A 22,375-nucleotide genomic window follows, 5' to 3' on the forward strand; every position below is an offset into this window, starting at 1 on the left:
CAAGCTACAGACTGCCACTATCAAAATATTACACATGAGATTTAAAATGTGTCCATTTACAGACTTCTGCCTCTAATTCTTTCACCGCTTGATCTACAGAAATCCATCACCTGTAGGAGTAACACCCCCACACAGTCGAACAATACAGGCGTTCTAACTGCCTACAAAACATTTAGATAACAATCTATCAAATACATGAAACACAGAAAAGGTTACTTGAGCAAAAGCAAAAAAATAGTAGTGGAAGTGGGATTGTTTTCAGTGTTCCTGCACTCACAGATGATAGGTCATTTAGTTGTCCACATGTAATGTGTACAGAGTAAATGAACATCATGGTGTCTATCGTCCCATGAGGAAAACTCTTCCCTGAAACACTAGAGCTAATGAAATAGGGACCTATAAATAGCAGAGTCATTACTGAGAGAGGACTTGCTTTGCACCAGTCTTTCACTCTAACCCTTTTTACACTAATAACCGGCTCTATGGCATTACATTGCTCGGCCATCGACTGACATAGTAATGAAGTTCGTAACACAGGAGACACCGGGAAAAAGTTAATGTTTAAAAACTTCTTTTTTTTTTAAAGTTAGAGTTGACAGCTGGTAGTATTCTATGCACAATTATGTGGCAAGGTACACTCTCATAATCATAAGTAAATTTCATTACCTCATTTTTTGCACCAGTGTGTTTCATAATTGCAGGTTGAATTGTTTTTAATGTTTGTTTTTTTTCATTCAGGGAAAATTACAAATGTGACTTTTGGTAATTTTGTCAAATCAAATATAAAAGTAGTAAAATATTGACTAGTGCGTGTAATTAAGATTAACTTTATTTCAAGCTGTGAATACGCCATATTTCAACTCTTGAAAATGTTGTATGAGTATGTGTGGCAGGTCAAAGGTCTTTCACTGTTTTGATAAGAGTGTAGCTCCTTAAATGCAAAAAAATTAAAATAAATCCTTGCTTCCTAAGTCATGACAGCGTCCTGACAAGAATAAAGTTGGATGTTTCACATCTCTTCATACATCAAGAATTTCTTCAAATCAACACAAAAGTGCAATCTATTTCTACATGGGTCATCATTCAGGTTTACATTTTTACATTCGGCGACAGACAGACGTCAAAAGCGAGAGGGGCATGCAAAGAGTCTCCACCAGCACTCCAACACTCCTACTGCTGTAAACTCATTTCAATCAATCTTTTCCTTTTTGCATCCCAAGCAGCCTCTGCTGGCTGCTACCGCCTGAAGATAACTATTTCACCACCTCTGTCATGCCTAATTAACAACTCAGATGTACAATTCAGAAATTTCGCAATTAACCTACTAAAATATTGTTGGAGGATGCTAATTGTTATGCCAGTTGCCATAAAGACTCATTTGCATAACGTATGTGCAAAAAACAATTATGAGCTGTTGATCGCGCAGGAGCCCGCGGAAAACGCTTGCAGCGATGGAGGGGGGGAGTGAGAGAGACATGTGCAAGATGGGTGCTCGTGGGTGCAGATGGAGGGACAGCACTGAATCATTGTGCAAAAAAAACAAAAAAAAAAACAACGATTTGAGGAGCCGTGCAGATAGCAGGCAGCACCGGTGCACAGGCATCTACCTCCACAGCACAATAGCATTTCCCCCTCCAAATGAAACTGATATGTACTCTTTGTTTTTCTTCCTTTCCTCTTTGTCTGGCTCTCCTTCTTTTCATCTTTGCAGATGGGCAAATAGAGGGTATTTGGGAGCTACTTAGATAATAGCCACATCTTCCCAGTCCCCCTTGTGCTTTAAAGGAGGAAGCACTAGTGGCCCTGCCATTGAGCCAGTCAGGAACCCAGCTGTGCACGAGCCATTCGGCACAACACTATCTAGTCACTGCAGCCGCATCACTGGAGCTCTCTGAGACAAAAAGCAGCCAAAGTCAATTGTCTCTCTTGCTGAATAGCTTTCTGTTCTCTGCCATGGATTTACTGGAGCTTTTTCAGCACGAATAAAACCACAAAGTCAAAGGAAGAATAAAATAAAATATTAACAAATATTGAATTTTGTTCTCTGGCTTAAAAAAAAATATTATTTTAGTCGCATCTGCAATAATAATTTATAAAATAATAATAATAATAAAAATGTATAATAATAATAATAATACATTGGTATTAATAATAATAACCTAATTGGAATGAGAAGGCTCATTAAGTTTGTCAGGGAACATTGAAATTAATGTTCCCTGTAGATTTCAGAAATGCTTACCTCCTCAGTCCTAACTCTATTTACTCCAGGTAATGCTTTTAGTCATCCTTGCATGTGGTTAATTACAGGCTCATCCTGAACTGCATTTAGTTAACACAGTCTTCCTAGCTGAACGTAACATATAGCATGGACGAGCCAATAAACATACGTGAAAACATGTTTAGTGGTTTACAGAAGACAAATCAAACATGTGCAACAGAATGTCGACATTGGCTCGGACTGTGAGTGTAGTCCCTCCCTAATCCACTGCTTGAAACAGTGGATCGAGCGTTTATCAGCCTGAATCTGCCACTCTCTCTCTTTCTCTCTCTCTATCTCTCTCCCCTACCTCTCCAGACCCCCCGTTTCTGAACCTGATGAGTCAAAGGTCAGGAAAACAACAAGTCAATACGCAGCCAAAAGAAGCGCTATGCAGCTGAGAGAGCTGTGGAGAGGGCTTAGCCTCTCTGTGGCACTCCGTGATTTAGCCTGTAATAGTTTTCTGTAATCTCTTTCTATTGATTAAACCTCACATCAAAGAGGAGTCTTGCTACAGAACCTCTCTTTTCCTGGTCAGAAATACCATATGGAGGTAATCTTTCACCTTTGTTATTCTTGCCGCTCCCGCTGCTGCTGCTGTGAGCCTCTCTTTCAAGCATGAGAGCAAGACAAGGGAGTAGCCAGCAGGATAAAACAAGCCCAGCACAGAGGAATAACTGCAAAACTCATCTGAATCGCAGGCAATTTTCACTGAATGCATTCATTGTCTTCTTATACAGCCTAAGGGGAAAAAGGTACAACATGAATGTGTCCTTTGTCCTGAAACAGCAAGAAAAATGGGAATAATTGAAAGGCATTTTTTAAGGTATGTAGCAAAAGAAAAACACATTACATCTGAAGGACAAAGAATACCACTTGCCAAACTGAATCTCACATTTAGCTTATCTAAATGCAAAACCAAGAAAATTTGGAGGGGGAAAAAAACCCTCCTGTTAAAAACACTCAATTTAGTGACAGGCAAATGACTTCATGCTGCCACTTAATCTCATTTCTTGCATAATGCTCTCTAATTAGCATATCAAAGTGAATTAATACTTCTAGGGCATTAGCAATGCAGAAATATGCTGTAGCTCTACAATAACAGTTAGAAGAGTGCCAGAAACTTCAAAACACTCTGAGAAGTCTTCCAAATATCACGCTATTACTAGAAAATGCAACATTGACCACTTTGATTTGTCTCACCTCTGATCACTACAATACTAGAATACTTCTATTGACAAAAACTTGTAACAACACCTTTAAAGCTTCGAAGCCGAACCCCTCTGCATGCAATTCATGTGCACACGAGACAATGCATTCTGATAACGTGATACATGCATGCAGTAATTACGCTGATGATTCTTGGACCGCTTTCAGATTTATTATTAAAAGTCATTTTCAGCCAATGCTGGATCCCACGCTGCTAAGACAGCCAACCCTGTGCCATCTGAACGGACATGAAAGGGCCAACGATGCTACAGGAGCCAGTGAAAGGCTCACTGTGTGCTGGAAAAACAGGCCGGTCAACAAGGCCACCAGACCAGCTGAGCTCTGTCAATGGCTAAGAGGGGGAGGCTGTGACTCTAAACCACAGGTTAACCATGCACACACACACACACACATACATAGACACACACACACCACACATGCTCTTTCTCACTCTCCTCCTCTGTCTCGTCTAGTTCATTCCCGGACACAAACACACACACACACACTCTGTCACACACACCACCACGCACCCACACATCTACATTATATTTACCTTAAGTTTAAGCCATTTATGTTTACTTTTTAATTATACTTTGACTGGATTATTTAAACTTTAGAGCTTGTTTAAAAGGAGAAACAATCCAACCAGACCCCATCACACAAGCTTCAACAAACTAATTACTGTCACTGTGTGATTTTAGTGAATCACAGTGAAATACTTGAAATGTAGTGTAAGTTTGAAAATAAAAAAATCTTATCTAGTCATTTTTTCACTGAGGTCTAAGTTGCACAGATGCACTGATGCTCCTCTACTGAAAAAAATAAACGTTCACGTAAAATCAATGAAGGCTTGCAAAATAAAATGTAATATTGTGTGATGTACATCCTCTGCTTTTCTTGCTCTCTATCTTGCATTGTCTGAACTCAACAGGCACATGCAGCAGATCATCTCGGCTAGACTGTGGACACTCTGCCTGCCCCTGTGGACACCACCTGTGCTGGGGAAGTTCATAAACTTTTATGATCTCCCCCAATTTCCTCATAAACCGCATAAAGGTCACAAAGCTGACAACACATCAGGTTCCCTAAATTACACTAAACTCTCAGGCATTGTTTGCTTCCTCTTCTTATTTTTTTCTTTGCCTGAGAAATATACATATAGTCTGGAAAATAAATAGTGATGTGCAATCATTTGAATATTTCAAGTAACTGTTTCTTTGGGCTTTGTTTATTGCAGGAGCAGTGCAATCATATTTAAAAAATGTAAAATTAGTATTAAAAAAATACTGCCTGTGAGAATAGCTTATCCTTAAAGAGTAAGTTTGCATTTAAGACATGTAAGCAATGCAGTTTATTATACATCATGTTAGTATTGTGGAAAAATGAAGAATAGAGGTTCAAAAGTGCAATCTGTATGCACAGTTGTGACCTTTCTAAAATATAGTATAGCAGAGTTTGAATTATAAGAAAAGTTATTAACATTATAAACATTAGCTGTAATTACATCTAACTCTCATACATCTGTGTATATGTACGCACACACACTGAAAGTTGTCATAAAAATCTGCACACTTGATGCTTACAAAGGGCACAATATGCAACTTTCCTCTCTTTTTTTAAAGTTAAGATTCATCAATAATTTTATCGACAAGCTATTTTCATTTTACCACAATTCACTGTCCACATTGATATGAAAGGAGTCTGCATGCAATTGCAATTAAATAATTGCCTCAAAGTGTTGTTTCCTTCATATGTTGAAAATTGTTTTTTTTTGTTATAAAGCATGAATCCTGTGTGATCTCAGATATGTAGAACATATGCTTTGGGATTCCCCCGTCCTGTTCAGTGCCAGGGTAGTGAGGGTGAAAGCTGGAGCACACTTTTAAATCCAAGAAATCATTGCTGGGGAAGATATGCTCCTGCAGAAACATGAGCAACTTCAGCGAACAAAAAATCTACCTCTGCAAGCTGTGACAACAGGACGGTTTCTGTACGACACAGAGTCATATTTAAAGCATTGATTGATTAAATTGGGCAGAGGTCCCCTGTAGCCTGGATGCAGGCTGCCACCAGATCATTGGGAGGTAAAAACTGGCTGATTGTGCTGAGGCTTCAATATTTATTTCCCCCCCCCCCTTTGGGTATATAAATATTTTTTTCTGAACACATTGCACAAGGATCTTACCTGTCTTTTCTTTGATTTCACAGAGAACGCTGAAGAGTGCTGGTTTCATTCTGTGACAGTTCAGTCCATGTTTCCTGTTTCAGTATAAGACAAGATAATACTGAAATAAGTTCACTGATAAATCACATGTCAGACATTTACAAGAGGATTAATTATCACTTCCTTATGTTTTGCAATGTTCCAACCCAAACATGCCTCTCAAAAAAGTTATTTGCTGCTGTATAGGGATTAGTATTGGCTCAGTAGAAAAAGAAAAGAAAATAACAGTAACTTTTAATTAGATTAGACTCATAATAATGCTCCATTATAAATAAAACGCCCAATGACAATTAATTCATATTATGAGCAGAGACCTGGATTATTTCTATTTTTTCAGCTTCAGCTGTAGTTTTGCTGCTATGTTACCACAGGACATGTGTGCACACAAACTTTTTGAACACACGCTCACTCAGATTCACGTTGGCATAGTTTAAATAAAAAATGCCTTTGTTCCCTCAGTTACAACTTTCTCATGTGTTGGAGCTTTGCGAGGCAGTAAATGCACCTGTGTGTCAGTTTATCATTAAATGCACCCCAGCCTATTGTTATGCATGGTGGAGTGAAGTTAAACGGGCCACATCTCAATAATGATGCGTTCAGCGTTTTGGTGGGGGGGTTGAAGGGTGAAGAGAGAGAGAGAGGGGGGCGAAGTTAATAAAACATAGAAATCAACCAACTTTGCTTGCGCCTCGTCCAGACTTTGATCAGTTATGGTCATTATTTGATGAAGAATGTCACCAATGTCTTGTTTTCTTCCGTCTCCGTCTGTCCCATCGTGTCCATGTGGAGGCGGCAGTGCCATGCCTCCTTGTACCGAGTGGCCGGCCAGACTGACACCGCCGATCGACTGCATGATCCGGGCTTGATCGTCCATAGTAGCCGCTAAAGAGTCTGTGCACTGAGCCACACAAATTGAAAAACTCATATACGAAATCGGCTAGAGCATGTGCCGCAGATTAAGGGGTTATGGACGGTGGTGTGATTCTTCAGCGGCGAAGAGCACACACGTTTGTTTGTTTTGTTTTGTTGTTGTTTTTTTAAAAGCAACTATAGTGATGTTTTTGCGTAAATCTGATGTCCAAGTTCTCGCTGTCCTCTCGCTTTTTTACGCGCGGTCCAAAGTGCCAAAACGCGTAATTGTGTTTGTAGAAAAATGCATAAATCTGGATCTTTTTCTTAAAACTTCTCTGTCAAAATTGACGGTCGTTGTCCATCGTATCCAACGCGAAGCCTCATGCCAATCTGTCTTTTCTCTGGGATTTGACGGGTGGTAGGCTGTAGACAGAAACGCTCCTTGGTGATCTCTCATTTATCAGCGCTCTTCATGGGATTCCCGGCGCATTCCCTCTCAAAACAAATGTCCAAATCCTCTGCGTGAAGCACCGCCAACAAAATATCCAAAACGTGTAAACAAATAAAAAATAAATAAAAAAAATCTTAGGCTTGCAGGTGTTGCAAACTATAAATTTGCAGAAATGATTCCCGCGACAAATGGCAGTATGCCTATTTAAAAAAAATACACAATCTGCGGTATAGGTGTCCAAATGTCACTATAAAAAAATATGAAATGTACAAAAAGTTGGGAGATTTCTGTTTAGAAAAAAAAAGCAACAGCGACAAGAAATTAATTAGGATAGAACGCTGTATAAAGGCGATGCGCAAAAAATATCTTGCCCTGCCGAAATTTATGAGCTCCAGCCTCTGCCTGTGTGTGTTTTATGTTGTTTGATGGCAGCGGTAGTGAGCGATTGACAGTGTGCCAATGCCACTCACTCAGTGCAGACGTGTCAGAGCAGGGAACAGGAGTAAAAAAAAAAAGAAAAGAAAAAAAAATACAAATACGAAATGAAAATGCACGCTCCGCCCTGCAGAGGAGGGGTCTATATTCTTGTCACTTCTCGCTTGAACACCGAAAAACAAAATGTTAAGAGCTAATACTTAGGATGGTGATTATAATGATGAAAGCACGGCAGAGTCCCCTCTCTTTTTCTTGCAGCGGCGGCAGCAGGGTATCCTCGTTTCCTCACGCGTGCACGTGCAGCTATGTGCATATTCTCTACCAATAATAAAGATTTACCCCTGCAACAACACAGGCAAATGCATAATGAGAGTTTTATACAGTTTGATGTAGAACTGCATAGTCCCTTGTAAGCCTCGGTTCAAGCCAGGCAAGCAGTAGACTATATTATTGGAAAGTAAAGCTCCTCGACCAATCCCCGACCAGAATGACTAAGACTGACGATCCGTGTGTCCTATTACTGGCAGATGCATGATGCTGGAGCCCACCCACTCCATCCCTCCATCTTCACACCGCTCGTACAAAAGGATGGGAACTTCTGATTGGTCGTTGCCACGAGTGACATCCATTGCACAAGCAGGCGGCGCTGCTCAGTGCTCCTCCGCAGTTGCTATGGCAGCAGACAAGTTGTTGAGCTGGATGCAAGGCAGCAAATATACTGTGCACCCCTAAAATGAGCATTAGGAGTAGTATTTTTGAAAGAAAAGGAAATAAAAATATAGGTTTGTCTTTATTTTATGCACATTTCATATGAAACATGAGCAGATAGTGTGCAGGGATGGTAAACTACAATGTCTTGAGGCTGAACTTTTGATACAAGGGGTTTGTTTGATGTGAGTTTTAGGATGACCAGAGAGGGAAGTCAACGCAAACAATACATGTGCAGGGCTGTTTGCTCGCCAGATGCCAAAGTAAACACTGTGAATGTCATCTCTCACAAATCTAGGGGCTAGATAAACAATAAAACATCCTTATTACATGGTTTGAAAGTTAAGATAAAAAACAAAACAGATTATTTGAAGAAATGTGCTATGTTCTCTGATCCTGGGAAAACTGTCAGCCACACTCTTCTCTTTTTGAAGTTGTGATGAGTCAAACAGAGATTGGAGTCCAGACAAACCTCATCCTCATGAACCACTCTTTACTCTGAGAAACTTGACATACTAGAGATTTGTTTTGACTCAGTAAGACTGGTGAACAATTCAGTGTTTCTGTAGAAATTCAGGAAACATATTTCATGATTTAGAGCTCTTGCTGTTGGTAGCATGCAGACAAAATGTTTTTAACACATAAAGATGTGATTTCTCCACTGTTAAATGTAATGTATGTAAGCATTTTATGGCAACATTTTGCATTTTTTTCACATTAATATAACAAAAAACTAAAAAAAAAACACCATAACATACAAACATAACGAGTGCCTTTGGTCAGATTTGGCAGGAAATCCGCAAGAGAAAGAGAGATTGCTTTATAGTAAGGCAAATTAAAAAAGACACAAGTGTCTAACATTTTGTAAAAATGAATAAATAAGCATTGCTTTTCAAATTTACTTGAAATGTTTACCCTCTTCAACAAAAGTTAGGAGAAAACAAACATTTGCAGGGTGACACTGGGATTAAGTGCGAGTGGAGCATCACATTCATGACAGGAAGCAACAGCGTTCATGGAAAATGTGGGTTTAATTTTGATACATAGTAAACAACATCACTGACATGAAAGCTGTTGGTCTTATTTTTTCATGGTAATTATACCAAGGTATAACATTTCATTTGACACACTGATGTTTTCTCAAAGTTAACCCTCATGATACTTTTAAACCACTTTTCATCACAATAAACACATGGAAATAATGTCTGATTGTGACTAAGTGCTTGATAATAAAATGCAAATTTCATTCAATTCTGTTTAATTGAATTGTTTGTTTTTTGTCACTGCAGACATCAGATTCATTTGGAAGGAACACCTGAGTTAAGCGTATAAATTAACATATTGTCATTATAATTAGTGATCTGAAATATGTTCTTTTTGGTCCGCTCAGTGAATAGATCACAGACTACCTGGTATCAAGAAATGATTTGTGCTTGTGAGTCAGAACTGAGTGAATTGATTACTCCTCAGAAGAGGAAGCAAGTTTTAATAAAATGATTTCAATTAAAGTCATTTTACAGTGAGTTATTACTTTTTTTAAAGAAACTAACCTTTGATGATCTGTCTGGATAAAGATTGGTCCTTATGCTGCCTGGCTGATTCTCATTGTCCAGGAAATGGGATCAAAGATTTCTCAGAATGAATGAGAAATGACATTATTCTTAGTACATTTCACAAAATAATGAATATGTTTTGTTTATTAATGAAAACAATCTGCATTATGTATTAGGAATAAAGTGTTTAGTTTGTCCATAGAAGTAACTTGTGGACACCATTGATGTTTAAATGTCCTGTACAGTTTACATGACTTCAATTCTAAAGTCAAAAATCTTACTATTAAAAATGTCTACATATATATATATATATTTTAAACTGATTGTATTTGGCGTTCTGTGTGGTTCTGCTCATTCATTTGACCTTGAAGTATCAGAGCAACACACTCTTGAGTTTAGTGAATGGGAGTCCCAGGACTACTGCATTTATCATTGAAATACTGAGCTGTCAAGTCACACTACATACCTGTCAAGAAGGGCTCAAAGGTACAGCTCCGGCTCCTCTCCTCTGTTGCAGTGCATGATTCTTCATTGCATTGCATAGCAGGCTTATTCACCGTTGTTTTCAGCCATATGTCAACATAATTCATTTCCGTATGTGACAGCTCCTTACAGTAAGACACTGTGCCACTACTACTTCACAAAACTATGTTTACATAACAGGGAGCTGTGCTATTCACCGTTTTCTGCTTTTCTTTTTCACACTTCTAAAAATCATAAAATCATGAAAATGTTCTGAGAACGCTGCAGGTCACTTTCTTTGAGAGGGGAAAATAAATTACATGTAATTTGACAAGTCGTTGCCACTTGTGCTGTACATTAGGTGAAATACAATGACAATATTTTTACAAATGAGGTAAGCAAGGCATAGGAATAAGCACCTATGAGTGTAGAGACAACACTTTGTCATCATGCTTCTCATTGTGACATCTGAAAAGACCCACAGGTGCTGTAGAAAGTGACTGTGTTGTCATATTTCATTTAGGCATCCTTCTGCAAAGCTGTAATTGCCTAATTAGCTTGTTAATTAGGAGATTAGCATTTACTGATAGAGTGGCTTGCTCTGTTGTGATGAGAGTAATACAGATTAAGTGAGAAGTTATGGGTGCATGGTTTCACAATTTTGCTGTCCACAAAGGGGTCACAAATCATTAAAAGATTTGTGAAATCGCTGTGTGTTTTACATCTGAAGAGGACGCTTGTCTTTCTCTAAGCTATCAGAAATGGTGTTGAAGCCGGTGGAAGAATGCTGGAGCCCGGTGAAGGCAGCCTGACTGACACACGGCAGCGAGAAACCTCCTGGTCTGAGTGTCGCCTCTATGATCCCCTGTTGCTCAGGGAGATTGGAGGAAATGACTGAGCAGACGGTGCCAGAGACATTACTAACCCAATTATGAACAGTCTTTCATTCGGTTTGGATACTTTATTCTTATTTATTTCCTGGTATTTGTCGCTGCTGTGCGTGCACTTTGTCTTCATTACTGCTCTGCACACGTGAAAGCAGAGAGAGGTAGTATGACTATTTGTGGAATCTGCTCCTCGGATTCGTGCAGCGAACTAATATCCAAGAAAATATGCCTCTAAAAATTCCAGTGTATGAATCAGAGAGGAAATTTCAAGTTTAATATATTGAGTGTGGTGTATTGCATGCATATAAGTTTCAATAAGTCCAGTATAAAGTGCAATATCACAGTGTATAAATACTCAATTACAAATAAAAAACCCACATTTAGTATTTAGTATTAGAATTTAGATAAAACATTTTAAAATAGTTTAATCAACAGCTTGTGTCATATTTTATGAGCTGATCATATGTTTCAAATGTAAATGAAAGAAAAATAACATGAGAAGTAATCAGTAATTAAAGATCTCAAATTAGAAGTACCTTTAAAATTGTATGTAAGAACTTGAGTGATACCACATAAATAAGAGAGTTTAAAAGGTAGATAACTATGTGGGAAATATTGTATCTGTTAATGAGTTCTGTTAACTCCCCCTGTAGATGTTAAATTATTGCAAGTGTTAGTGTGGGAGGTAAACTAATAAACTGTTAGCAATGTTAAATGCACAGTTAGTGAGTTGAAACATCTCCAACATATTTGTCAGACAGGATTTAGCTTATAAATTTGTAGTTTGTGGTTTGACAGTATGGACCGGCTGGAAAAAACCAAAACAAGCAATCCCCTCCCTCAAAACTACTGCCGTCACAATGCTCTCAATCAATACACTCACTGTAACCCACACAACTGGAGCTGCTCGGTGTCCCCCCTCTGACCACACTGGACACTTTATCCATGTGAGCGCCTTAAAATATGACGCAGGATGTTGCTTAAAAATACGACCTTCCGATAAAGTTTTAACCCCAGAGAGCAAAAAGTATCATATCTGAGGAATCTGTTTCTTTAGTAAGTCAAGACAGATTTGAGAGATCAGGCGCAGGCAGTAATCGGGGGTTGGGTGGGGGTTGTGGAGGGGGGGGTGAGAGGTACACAGCTATACTGCTCACCACGATCAATCATACTATACTTGTCCTCCCTCGACTCTCGCTGTTACTGTCTCCACTGAATGCACTTCTCTCTTTGCTTAAAATTATTACACAGGCCATAAACCCAGAGAGGTGAGTGTCCTGTTAATGTGGGTACATGTAGTGGTTGCAGTAACCTTTAAGATTGGCCAGCGGTGGCGGCTTGGACACGCGCCATATATTCTGGTCAATACTAGACACAGATTGACTTGAGGAGGCATTTTAAGGCTTTACGTTTTAATTGTCATCCAGGCTGCAGCCCAAATTGATTCCCATGAGCGGAGTAAAATCAGTCCTTGATTACGCCGCTTTCATGGAGAAATTCACTTGGCAGAGTTCTTTTTGTGACGTAAAGCCGGAGGAAGTTGCTGCTTGCACTATTGCCAATGTGACAAAATAATCTAAAGACAAAATTGAAGACTTAAATTCATACTGTCTACCTGAGCTTAATTTAAGGGCCTTTAAACATAATTTCTTTTGAGCAATAGCTGCATCATTCTTTTTTCTAAATTGAAGTCTTACTCAACTGCTGCCTGCATATTAACTAAAAGACTTTAGATTTGATCTCACATACTTTATCTACTTCACATATTGAATTGTAAAGATTTAAACATTACATTTTACAACTTTTTTCTCCCTTCAACATCAATTTGTCTGGTAATGAAGAGAAAATCTCTGAAGAGGTCATGGTGTGGTGTGTTTAAATCACTGTGGCCAGACTGCCCTCAACTCAGCTTGAGTATTGACATTATGCCAGCTATGACACCATAACTCAGCCCACTGCGATGGTCATTTGATAAATGGTATCATAAATTGTTGACAAAACAATTTGTGATGTATTATGTTACCGATGGGTTGTACTGCTTATCAAATCAAATAATCTGGCAGGGCTCTCCATTCATCAGCATAATGCAAGCGCTCGCTGTAGATAGTGATGACTTTGTTGCTTTGTCGACATACAGTTCAAATGTAGTGTTGCTGGAAGCAGGAAAAGCAGCTACCATCAGAGCATTGAATTATTTTATGGGGCTATTACACAGGTGCATTTTTTTCTCAATTGGGTATATTGTGCTCAGAAATTGACCGTCATTATGTTGAAAATATTTGATGCATGACAGAATAGTCAGGTGCAAATGTTCATTACATTTTGGATAGAAATGAATGACACAATAGCAAAAGGAGAATAATGCATAATGCATATTATGCATGTAAACTCCACCAATGTTTTCACCTGTAACAAGCTTTGAAATGAACAAAACTAATCCAAAGATTTGCCAAAAGTCCAAAGAAAGCTAGGCCAAAGACTGGAAACAATGGTGGTTTAGTTTTACAAATGTTGTAATTGTCATAATTGCAATTCAATGAAACATATTTTTCATACAGTTTTGCAACATGAAGAATAATAGATTTCACGTCATCAAATGTTTGTGAGCAAGGTTAAAATAAAAAACGTTTTTCTTCCAACACATTCCACGAATTTAAAGGAACGATATACAACATTCAGCCCCACTACATGTTGCACTAGCACTAGCATCTAAGACCTATCTAATTTTTACTCAATAAAGTTGGAAAGGAAAAACAAAAGGCTATATCTTCATGATTATATTACTTTGCCTATTTCTCGCTACAAATGTTTTCTGAAACATATTTTAGTGTACTGTTTACTGTTTTAGTAATATCAGAAAGTTTATGACCTCGCCACCATGTTGAAAATGGATGCGCAGAGGACAGCGAGGGACTCACGTTACACACTTTAATGCGTACATGCACTAACATGACGCTATTACTCCACTATATCTTTACACAGCAAATAGTTGTTTGCTGACATCTAGTGGAGCTGAATGCCGTATGTTGCACCTTTAAGTAAAAACTCCTCGATCAAAAGCTGTAAATTTCCTTTTACCGTAATGAGTACTTACTTTTACTTTTTAATGTTTCAATTTGACATAATGTGACACCGCATGGCAGGCAGCAGTTAAGACAGTTGTTTTTTTCCACTTTTCCAAACATTTGTCACCCATTCTGTCTCATGAAAAAACACCAGATAGAAAAAAAATCTTATTGTACCTAACAACTCAACAGTGAGTTCATTAATGTTGGAGCACTGACAAGCAGTGGTGTGACCATACTCACCAATACCTGTCGTTTTATATGAAGTGTCCTGAGCTCAAAGAGAAGAAAAATGAAAACAAAAAGAAAGCGAGAGAAAGATCAGGTGCGTCTCAGCAGTCAGGCTGGTTTGTGTAATCAGGAGCATTTTAATAAATGTTAAAAGCAGATTTCTTTATTTTTAGCTTCTATGAAGTCACGAGATAACTGTTTTTATTGTCAGCTTTCTTCAAACATCGTCAGGTGAATATGTCTGTCTGTGTCCCGTTCGTCTAGTTAGCGAGGCATTCATGTGAAACATACACTACAATATTTATGAAGTATAGCACCATACAGTCTGTGCTACAGCCAATTTTCCACTGAAATATTTGATCTTAAAAGCCAATGCACAATAGCAGCCTTGTGCTCTTGATCAAGAAACAATGTTGTGTCTTTTCATCATGTGTTTCTTTGGTGGAAGTCGCCTGTCCATCCTTTCTCTGACAGTGCCATTTCTGTTTGGCTGGCAGTGGGCGACCCCTGGGCTTCAAAGATACATTGAAGTTCTGCAAATAATCTGTCAACCATGGAGCCCAATGACTATTACAACATCTGTCCACCACATCTCAGCAATCCTATTCATGAATGTGCCGTTTGTTGTTGACATGATGGAGAACGTTTGTTGTCATCAAAGTATTTAGCGCAGTGAAGCCCTCCAACACAGCCACTGCTTATTCCTTATCATTGTTTTAATGCAGTTTGTTGAGGAAAAAGGGATTAGATGACCCACTGGTTTGTGACATTTAGTATCCACTATCTCACAGAGGAGGCGATGGGATTTATGAAATGGGTCATACACATGCACATGAGTCTTACTTAAGCCTCCCGTTAAAGCCACATGACCTTAAGAAAGAGGAAAACGTATCACTGGAAAATGCTAATGTGGTGCATTTGGTGCACATTAATTCTGTGCATGAATACGATACATATTTCACTGTTGGAAAAATAAAAATGGAGCAAAAGAGTGATGCATTCTTGTCTCTATCTTAAATATTAAGGGAATCTGCTCTTTAGCAATTACTACCTGTAATTTGTTAACTGATGATATCATCATGGCCATAATTATTTTTCTTGAGATGAGAAAAGGGGAAATTGCTGATTTGAAAGGTTTTCAGTACTGTATGTCAGCAGGAGCATCTTACACTCCAGTAATTACTGTGCATGTGTATATCAGTCTCTCAGGGGGGGTGATAGGTGTTAAGTTTTTGTCTTAAAGGCATCATCAAGTACGTGAGGGGATTTACATCAGCACTACCTGAGTTGCTGTGTTTATAGATGGTATCTCCATTCTCTCCCTGACCTATACAGCAGCGATTTCTCTAGAAAGTGTACTGCACTAAGAGCTCAAGGTTAATGCTTCTCTGGAGCCTTTACCTCTGGCCTTCTGTGCAGATCACCGCAATTAGGCTTCTCACTGGTGAATTAAAACAGTTTGAAACCAAGAGGTCAGCTTTCACCATCTGACCCTGCACCCTCAGAAAAAAAGAAGATAACAGAGTTCAACAGAGTCATATTACAGGGTGAGAATTACGGTGAATTCTGAGCGGTGCATAATTTAAAGCATGCACGCCAGGTTTTGACTGTTTTTCCTGCCAATGTGTGTACATGTCTGATGTGCTCAGCTGGCCCTTCATTCATTTCACATTAACTTGTTGCCTTGAATGCAATCATACTCCCTAGAAATTATGTTTATATACAGTACTGCTAATTTGTGTTCCCAGAAAAGTTTTGAGGGAAATGTAATTGCTTCCAGGATTATGCTCAGAGGGAATGCTTTTTTGTTTGGTTTTTCCATTGGAGGTGGCTGGAGTGGATGATGGTGCTCAGACTGTTCGTGTGTGCATATTCAACAGAAGCACTTTGGGTTAGGTTAAATGTTAAAACAAGAAGAATACTAACATGGTCACAAAAATAAGCCGATGTTTAGCAGGAATAATGTTTACCATGTTCACAATCATAATTTAGCCTGTTAGTGTGTCAATAGTTGCCTGTAATAAGAATTGTGCCTGATGAGGGCAGTAGATGAAAAGTTAGAGGATTACTAAATGTCTGAGCCAAATTTCATGGAATCCATAGTTGTAGTGACAAAATATCAACCTCATGCTTTCCCCTGGAGGATTCAGAGGATCATTCTGATTTATCCCCAGGAGACCATGAATGTCTGTATAAACCTTAGACTCAGTCTATTTTCTAGATATTGAGATATCAGTCTGGATAGGTGACATGGTGGCGCAAGATTAAAAAAATCAAGGATCACTAAAGTCAGTCGGAGAAATCCACTTTGCCGAAACATTCAATATGAACATTTTGTGACGGCATTCTGAGAATTTGTTTCCAAACATATTTGCTCTTTGGAAGTGTATAAAGCTAATTTCTAGGAGACTAAATCAGATCAACAAACAAAACATAGCTTACTGCGCGCCTTTAAACGCAACATCTGCCACATCTGCAGCATCATTAAACTATAGCTTCTCGCTCTCCACCTAATAACTTAACTTGTTGTTAAAATGAAAAATTATAAACAGCTCTGCCTGAAAAATTAAAGAAAAGTGTGGTTACTGACTGCAACATAATGTTAGAAAAAGTGATTGATGAAGACAACGCTAACAACTTCAATTGCAATTAACCATGCTAACCATGTGTCTATTGATATTCTGGGAAAATAGTGCACATTGCAATTGAATATATTGGAAGGCTGCTTTAGAGCTTGAGATGGAACAATGTTGCCTGTGTGAGGAGAGATAGCACAAACAGTTCTGTTGATCAGGAATATTTTTTTTGCCATTTCATTGTACTGTGACACATCTTTCATTAAGGTTTAAGCATTAGATTAAACTGGAACCAGTATCCAATAGTAATTAACTTGAGTATATCGGGAGGCCATTATTCACATTAAAGTAACCTTTTAATAGCTGAGCCTTTAACTCCACTGCAGGTAATGACTTTAAAGAGTGCTTATTAAAAGAGAAATGGTAATGAGCTTTAATAAAGCAGAACAACTTTGAAATGAAGAGCACTTTTCAATAGAAAGGGATGGAGGGATTGGACCTGTGATTCCATTAACGAGACTAATGATTCTTTATCAGCCCTCTTATGTGTACATGGAGTTAACATTAACAGTGATTGAGGATGGGTTTCAGTGAAAAGATGGGCCTTTTCATTGCCCTTTAAAAGATCAGATAAGAGAAAAAGAACTTTAGTAATTTAAATCATTGAGAATTGATAACACAAGTCCTACGACCTCAAACTCAGCAAGCGGAGCAGAAATCTCCTTCAGCACTTATGGACTATAACAATACCGTACATCTGTAATTATAAAATGAATCTGTCTCATTATGTGTGAAAATGAACCGAATGAAAGGAAGTAGATTAAGTGATATGAGTGTCAAAATTTGGCTCAGAAAATGTGTTTTTCAGTTTTTCTGTGCTGCTGCTTTGAAAGATTGATGGAAACTTTATTTTTGCACGATGACCCCCCATGCAGAGATTTGAATATATATCATGTATTAAATGAGCATTAGTTTTGACAACAATAGAGCTGTTGGATTTCATATCATCAATGAGTCAGGACTGAGAAAGAAGCCAAAAGGCAACAAGGTAGAGAAGACAAAGAATTAAAGAAATACAGGGACAGAGGGAATGGAAATAATTAAATCAATCTCTGGTGAGCAGCTGGAGCAGGGCTCCAGCTGACAACAGCACCTGGGTGTGCAGCACAGGCTGCCTGGGGCTGCGCTGGCTCCCCCAGCCTCAGCACGACAACCCCCTCCTCTGCTGGAGCTCTGGCTGGTACCCCCACCCCCGTCTCCATGTTTTCAGACAGCGACAGCGTGGTCACTCTGACGCTCACAGACTAATTAAAGGAATGATTTGTGAAATGCCATCTTTTTATTCAATTAATCAACAACACAAACCCATAAAACCCTCATCTAAAAATATTCTTGATGGTCTGCTGTGTACCTAATAGATTAAGATACATTAAAGAAGCAACGTGATGATATATTTACAACACGGCGTGTGAAAAGGTTGGCAAACCTCTCAATATTTTTAAGGCCTGTCAATCCACTTGGTGTGTCAGCATTACGGCAACAATACAAGACGAGTCTCTCTCTCGCTATTAGTGACAACGACTTGCTCTGTGTTCGTACATCACTTTGCTTTCTTTAAACAGAAGCCAAACATAGGCTACATGTCTAAATGAATGACTGTGTAGTTCTCAAACAAATGCTCTCCTTCTTCCATGTTCCTCCTCATCTCAACGTGTTTTAATTAGTCGTGAAAAATGAGTTCATTTGGAAGATAAATAACAGGAGCTGTGCATGTCTGTTTTTGGTTGGCAGGGCTAAAGATGGGTGTTTTTCACCCCATTCTCACAGAAAGAAGAGAGACACAATTTGCATAGCTTACAAAGCTACTTAAATGGCCACAAGGAAGGTTTCATATCCAGCAAATTAAACAAGGGATTTAAAATATATATATAGAATATGGCCATGTGTGCGCTGTCGCCATGTTTAAAGCTACTTAATCAAAATGTGAATTAATGAGTTTTTCCAGTTACAAACAAACAGTCATCTTTTTTTCTCTTATTTGTAACTGACAGTGAATTATAGAACATCAGACTATCAGAAACACATGTTCAAGGTAGCACACAGTTTCAGAGGTTTCTGTTACCACAAGAGCAGCGAAATGAGAGGGAAAGTTAGAGATTTAAAAAAAAAAAAATCCTTAAAAGACTTTTGTAAGAGGCCAGCTCATGTTGAAATAATTATTAACTTTCAATGTCAAGTACGGTCAGGGAATAGTAATGACTGATACTTGTTTGAGTATTTAATTGTTTCAGTTTCAACTTGCCTTCAAAAAAGCCTTTCAAGTTTTTCACCTTGAGGAGCAGCCCTCGGCTCTTTTCTACATTTCATTCAAACAGCAAAAAAAAAAGAAGATAAAATGCTGCATGTTTTTTTTGAAAGTTTCTCATTTCATCTTTATTTTCCTTATCACCAGAGCTAAACAACTTCACCGTGTGCAGAAGAAATAACAGATATCATCGATAAATATTTATTCAGTGGGTGTGTTGAGCAATGGGTGTGAGAATGCAGGTGTAATTTGGTTTCAGTCCATCAAGATTAATTTTGTCAGGAACATGATGAATGCAATGCGGGGCGACGCTCCGATGCATCAGTGTCATTCCAGATGAGATTTTTCATGGGAGTTGAGAGTTTCTAAGATTAAGTGCAGTATTAGTCAATGTTTTTGGGATAAGACTTCACACTAATTTAGTGAAGAGCAACAACCTGCAGAGGAAGCTCCATTAGCAATGACAATGAACTACAGCTCTGGTGGGGGAATCTGATTAACGCTGCACACTGGAATTGTGAACTCGTTGCGCCGGTTGGGCGATAATTCCACATTTACAGGAATACCAGCTCATAAAGTGTCTTTGTCTGTGCCAAATTCGCTCTTTACTGGAGTATTGTCATATCTCATGAGTCTCCAGAAGGTGACACTGTGGTTAGTTTTGACATAGAATTTATAGATATGTCAAGAGACCGCAACATGCTTCAACGTATCTAAAAAAAACATATCAGAGTTATTTGTTTATGAATTCAGAAATATGTAAGAGCTCATTTGTGCAGCGGTGTTATGTGCCAAATTTCAAACAACAGCAAGAGCGTGCCTGAGGCAATATGGAATGTAAAGTCTGTAAAAAGCATGCTGGTAAGATTAGGGTGTTTTCTTGAAATATATGTCCTCATCAGGGTATTGAATACTTACAGCATGAGAAAATCTCTGTGTTTTAACTTTATTTACAACGTAGGATTGACCTTTTGCTATGAAATATCTCTTCATTATTCCCTTTTTCAAGGGAAGTTTGGTTCCTCTATTGAGATCAGATGTTCTGAATATATAACACTGACAAGCTGCTGTCAGCATTGATTTCCATTTCTCTCAGAAATATGGTGTCGAAATCCTCTCCAGGCAGATAAGTATCTTTACACATGACTGCCAGATTTGATTGCCTTCTGTAAAGGGGGCTGTATTGGAGTCACTCTCAATGCATGCCACAGTACATTGTATTCTTCTTCTGTTATGCCATACTATGCCCCTCGCAGAGCCCTCATCTAAATAAGAATATTTCTTCCATGCTTGGCTGTCCTCAGAAGGATTGGTGTGCAGCAGGGCTGAGTTGTTGGATGTACAAGGAGGGGGGGGGGGGGACAAGAGACGAGAATCCACTCTCTGCTTACTGTTACGGAACATGTGACCTTACCAAACTGGAGATGTCAGCTTGTATTGCTATATGAGGTGGATTTTTTTTATGTACTGTGCACTTTGAATGTCTCTTTTATCCAAAAATACAAGTAGTAAGCAGTTTATTTTTCATCTTTTCTATTCATTTAAACTCTTTTTAGGTGCATCAAAGTAAATAGCCATCATCCCTTATTACCTTTAGTAAATCTTTACCAATCACTAAAACTAAATACTTATTACTTAAATGCAATTAAACACATTTAAAACATCTTTAAGTCTTCAAATACACCAAGTGTGCACTAATAAACATCACAGTCATGTTAATGTAAGGTACAACAAAAATGTTCTGTGTTATGTAACCACCATATGTGTTCTCTCATCACAGAAATGTTTCCATCAAAGCAAATGATTGAATGACAACAGTTTTGAAGCTGCAGCCAGATTCTTATGATAAAGACTGTTATTTGGCCATTGAAGGTAATTAGATCTCATCATAATGCATCTACGATCCCATTTATATCATGATTCTCATAATAATCTAATATCTCTCATGAAAAACAACATGTGCAATTAACAACACAAACCTCAATAGCAAGAAATGATTCAGACATCCGATAAACATTAATGAGCAAACAGTTACCCATTACACAGATGGGCTTTTTCCCCCTTTTTTTCGGTACTGCTTTTCACTGCCATCTCTGAATAATCGACCGTAGTATGCCCAGCAAAACAATAATATCTCTCTGCTGTTCATGTAAATGCATGTTTTTTACAGATGGAATCATTCTTCACAAAATTTAGGATGGAAAACATTTAAAAAGTCAGATAATTTTGCAGGCCTTTGAAAGATAAATGATCCCAATGTAAATCATGTCTGACACCACTCACATTATCTGTACTGTATAATTATTTTGAGCAATTTGTCATTAAATGTTTTTTTTTCAGTATATAAATAGAGAATTGAAATAATAATGATGCCAGAAATAAGGGAAGGAAAATGGAACTGAAGTGTAAAATTCAGTTTACTGCCTCGTACAGTAACAGCTAACTATGCTATCAACTTTATTCATGCTTTATAAAATCTGAAAATTTTAATATGTGATCAATATTGAGAATGGGGTATTTATTTTACAGTGTGAGAGCAGTGATGAGCGTGGTATGTTGTTATGAGGGGTGCTAGGTTTGATGGTTGCTGCTTCACACAGTGCAATAATAAATTTGGGGGCTATGGGGGTCTGACATTGTCTGTGCTCAGTATAATTAAGCGGTGCATTAGAAAGAGGGCTGGAATAAAACATGAGTATGTAAATGCAGCCTGGAGCTGATGTTCTAGTGATTATTACAATGCAGATAAAGCATTTCTCACAACTGCCTGTGTCTACTGAAGCCTCCAAAAACATCTGGACCTTTTAATTGAAAAATGGCGCGGTGTTTCGCTGTGCTGCTTTGTGCTAAGTGAAGTCAACAATTAAGACGAAAATGTAATTGATAAGAATTGCATTGCTTCATTATTTGGTGTTCTAGTCAAGAAAATTGATTTATCAATTATTCACAGGTCACAGAGCAGAGGCCATGCATTTCTGTTCTCATTGCATCATCATCTCAAAACATACAGCACAGAGCTCAGTGCATCTCCAGAGTTCCTCCACATGAAATCAATCATAACATGCATATTATGTTCAAACTAATTACTTTTTTGTGCTGGTAGTGGTATACCAGGTTAAACCAAAATGCATGGGTTGGTTCTTTACTCATGTAACCATTT

General features: G+C 38.3%; 1 protein-coding gene across 6 annotated transcripts in view; it reads right to left on the reverse strand.

The window, feature by feature from the left end:
- pbx3b (pre-B-cell leukemia homeobox 3b) overlaps window positions 1–7,473 on the reverse strand; it is a 58,122-nt gene extending 50,649 nt beyond the window's left edge. For all 6 annotated transcript variants that reach the window (XM_062417573.1, XM_062417575.1, XM_062417571.1 and 3 more), the window contains exons 1-2: window positions 6,368–7,473; window positions 5,652–5,725 (exon numbers count right to left, since the gene is read on the reverse strand). In XM_062417573.1, coding sequence (XP_062273557.1) covers window positions 5,652–5,725; window positions 6,368–6,615 — 322 coding nt within the window. In that variant the 5' untranslated portion in view covers window positions 6,616–7,473. The remainder of the gene's footprint in view (window positions 1–5,651; window positions 5,726–6,367) is intronic.
- Between the last annotated feature and the right edge of the window lie 14,902 nt (window positions 7,474–22,375).

Source organism: Scomber scombrus, chromosome 4 (assembly GCF_963691925.1).
Source record: "Scomber scombrus chromosome 4, fScoSco1.1, whole genome shotgun sequence".
NCBI lineage: Eukaryota > Metazoa > Chordata > Actinopteri > Scombriformes > Scombridae > Scomber > Scomber scombrus.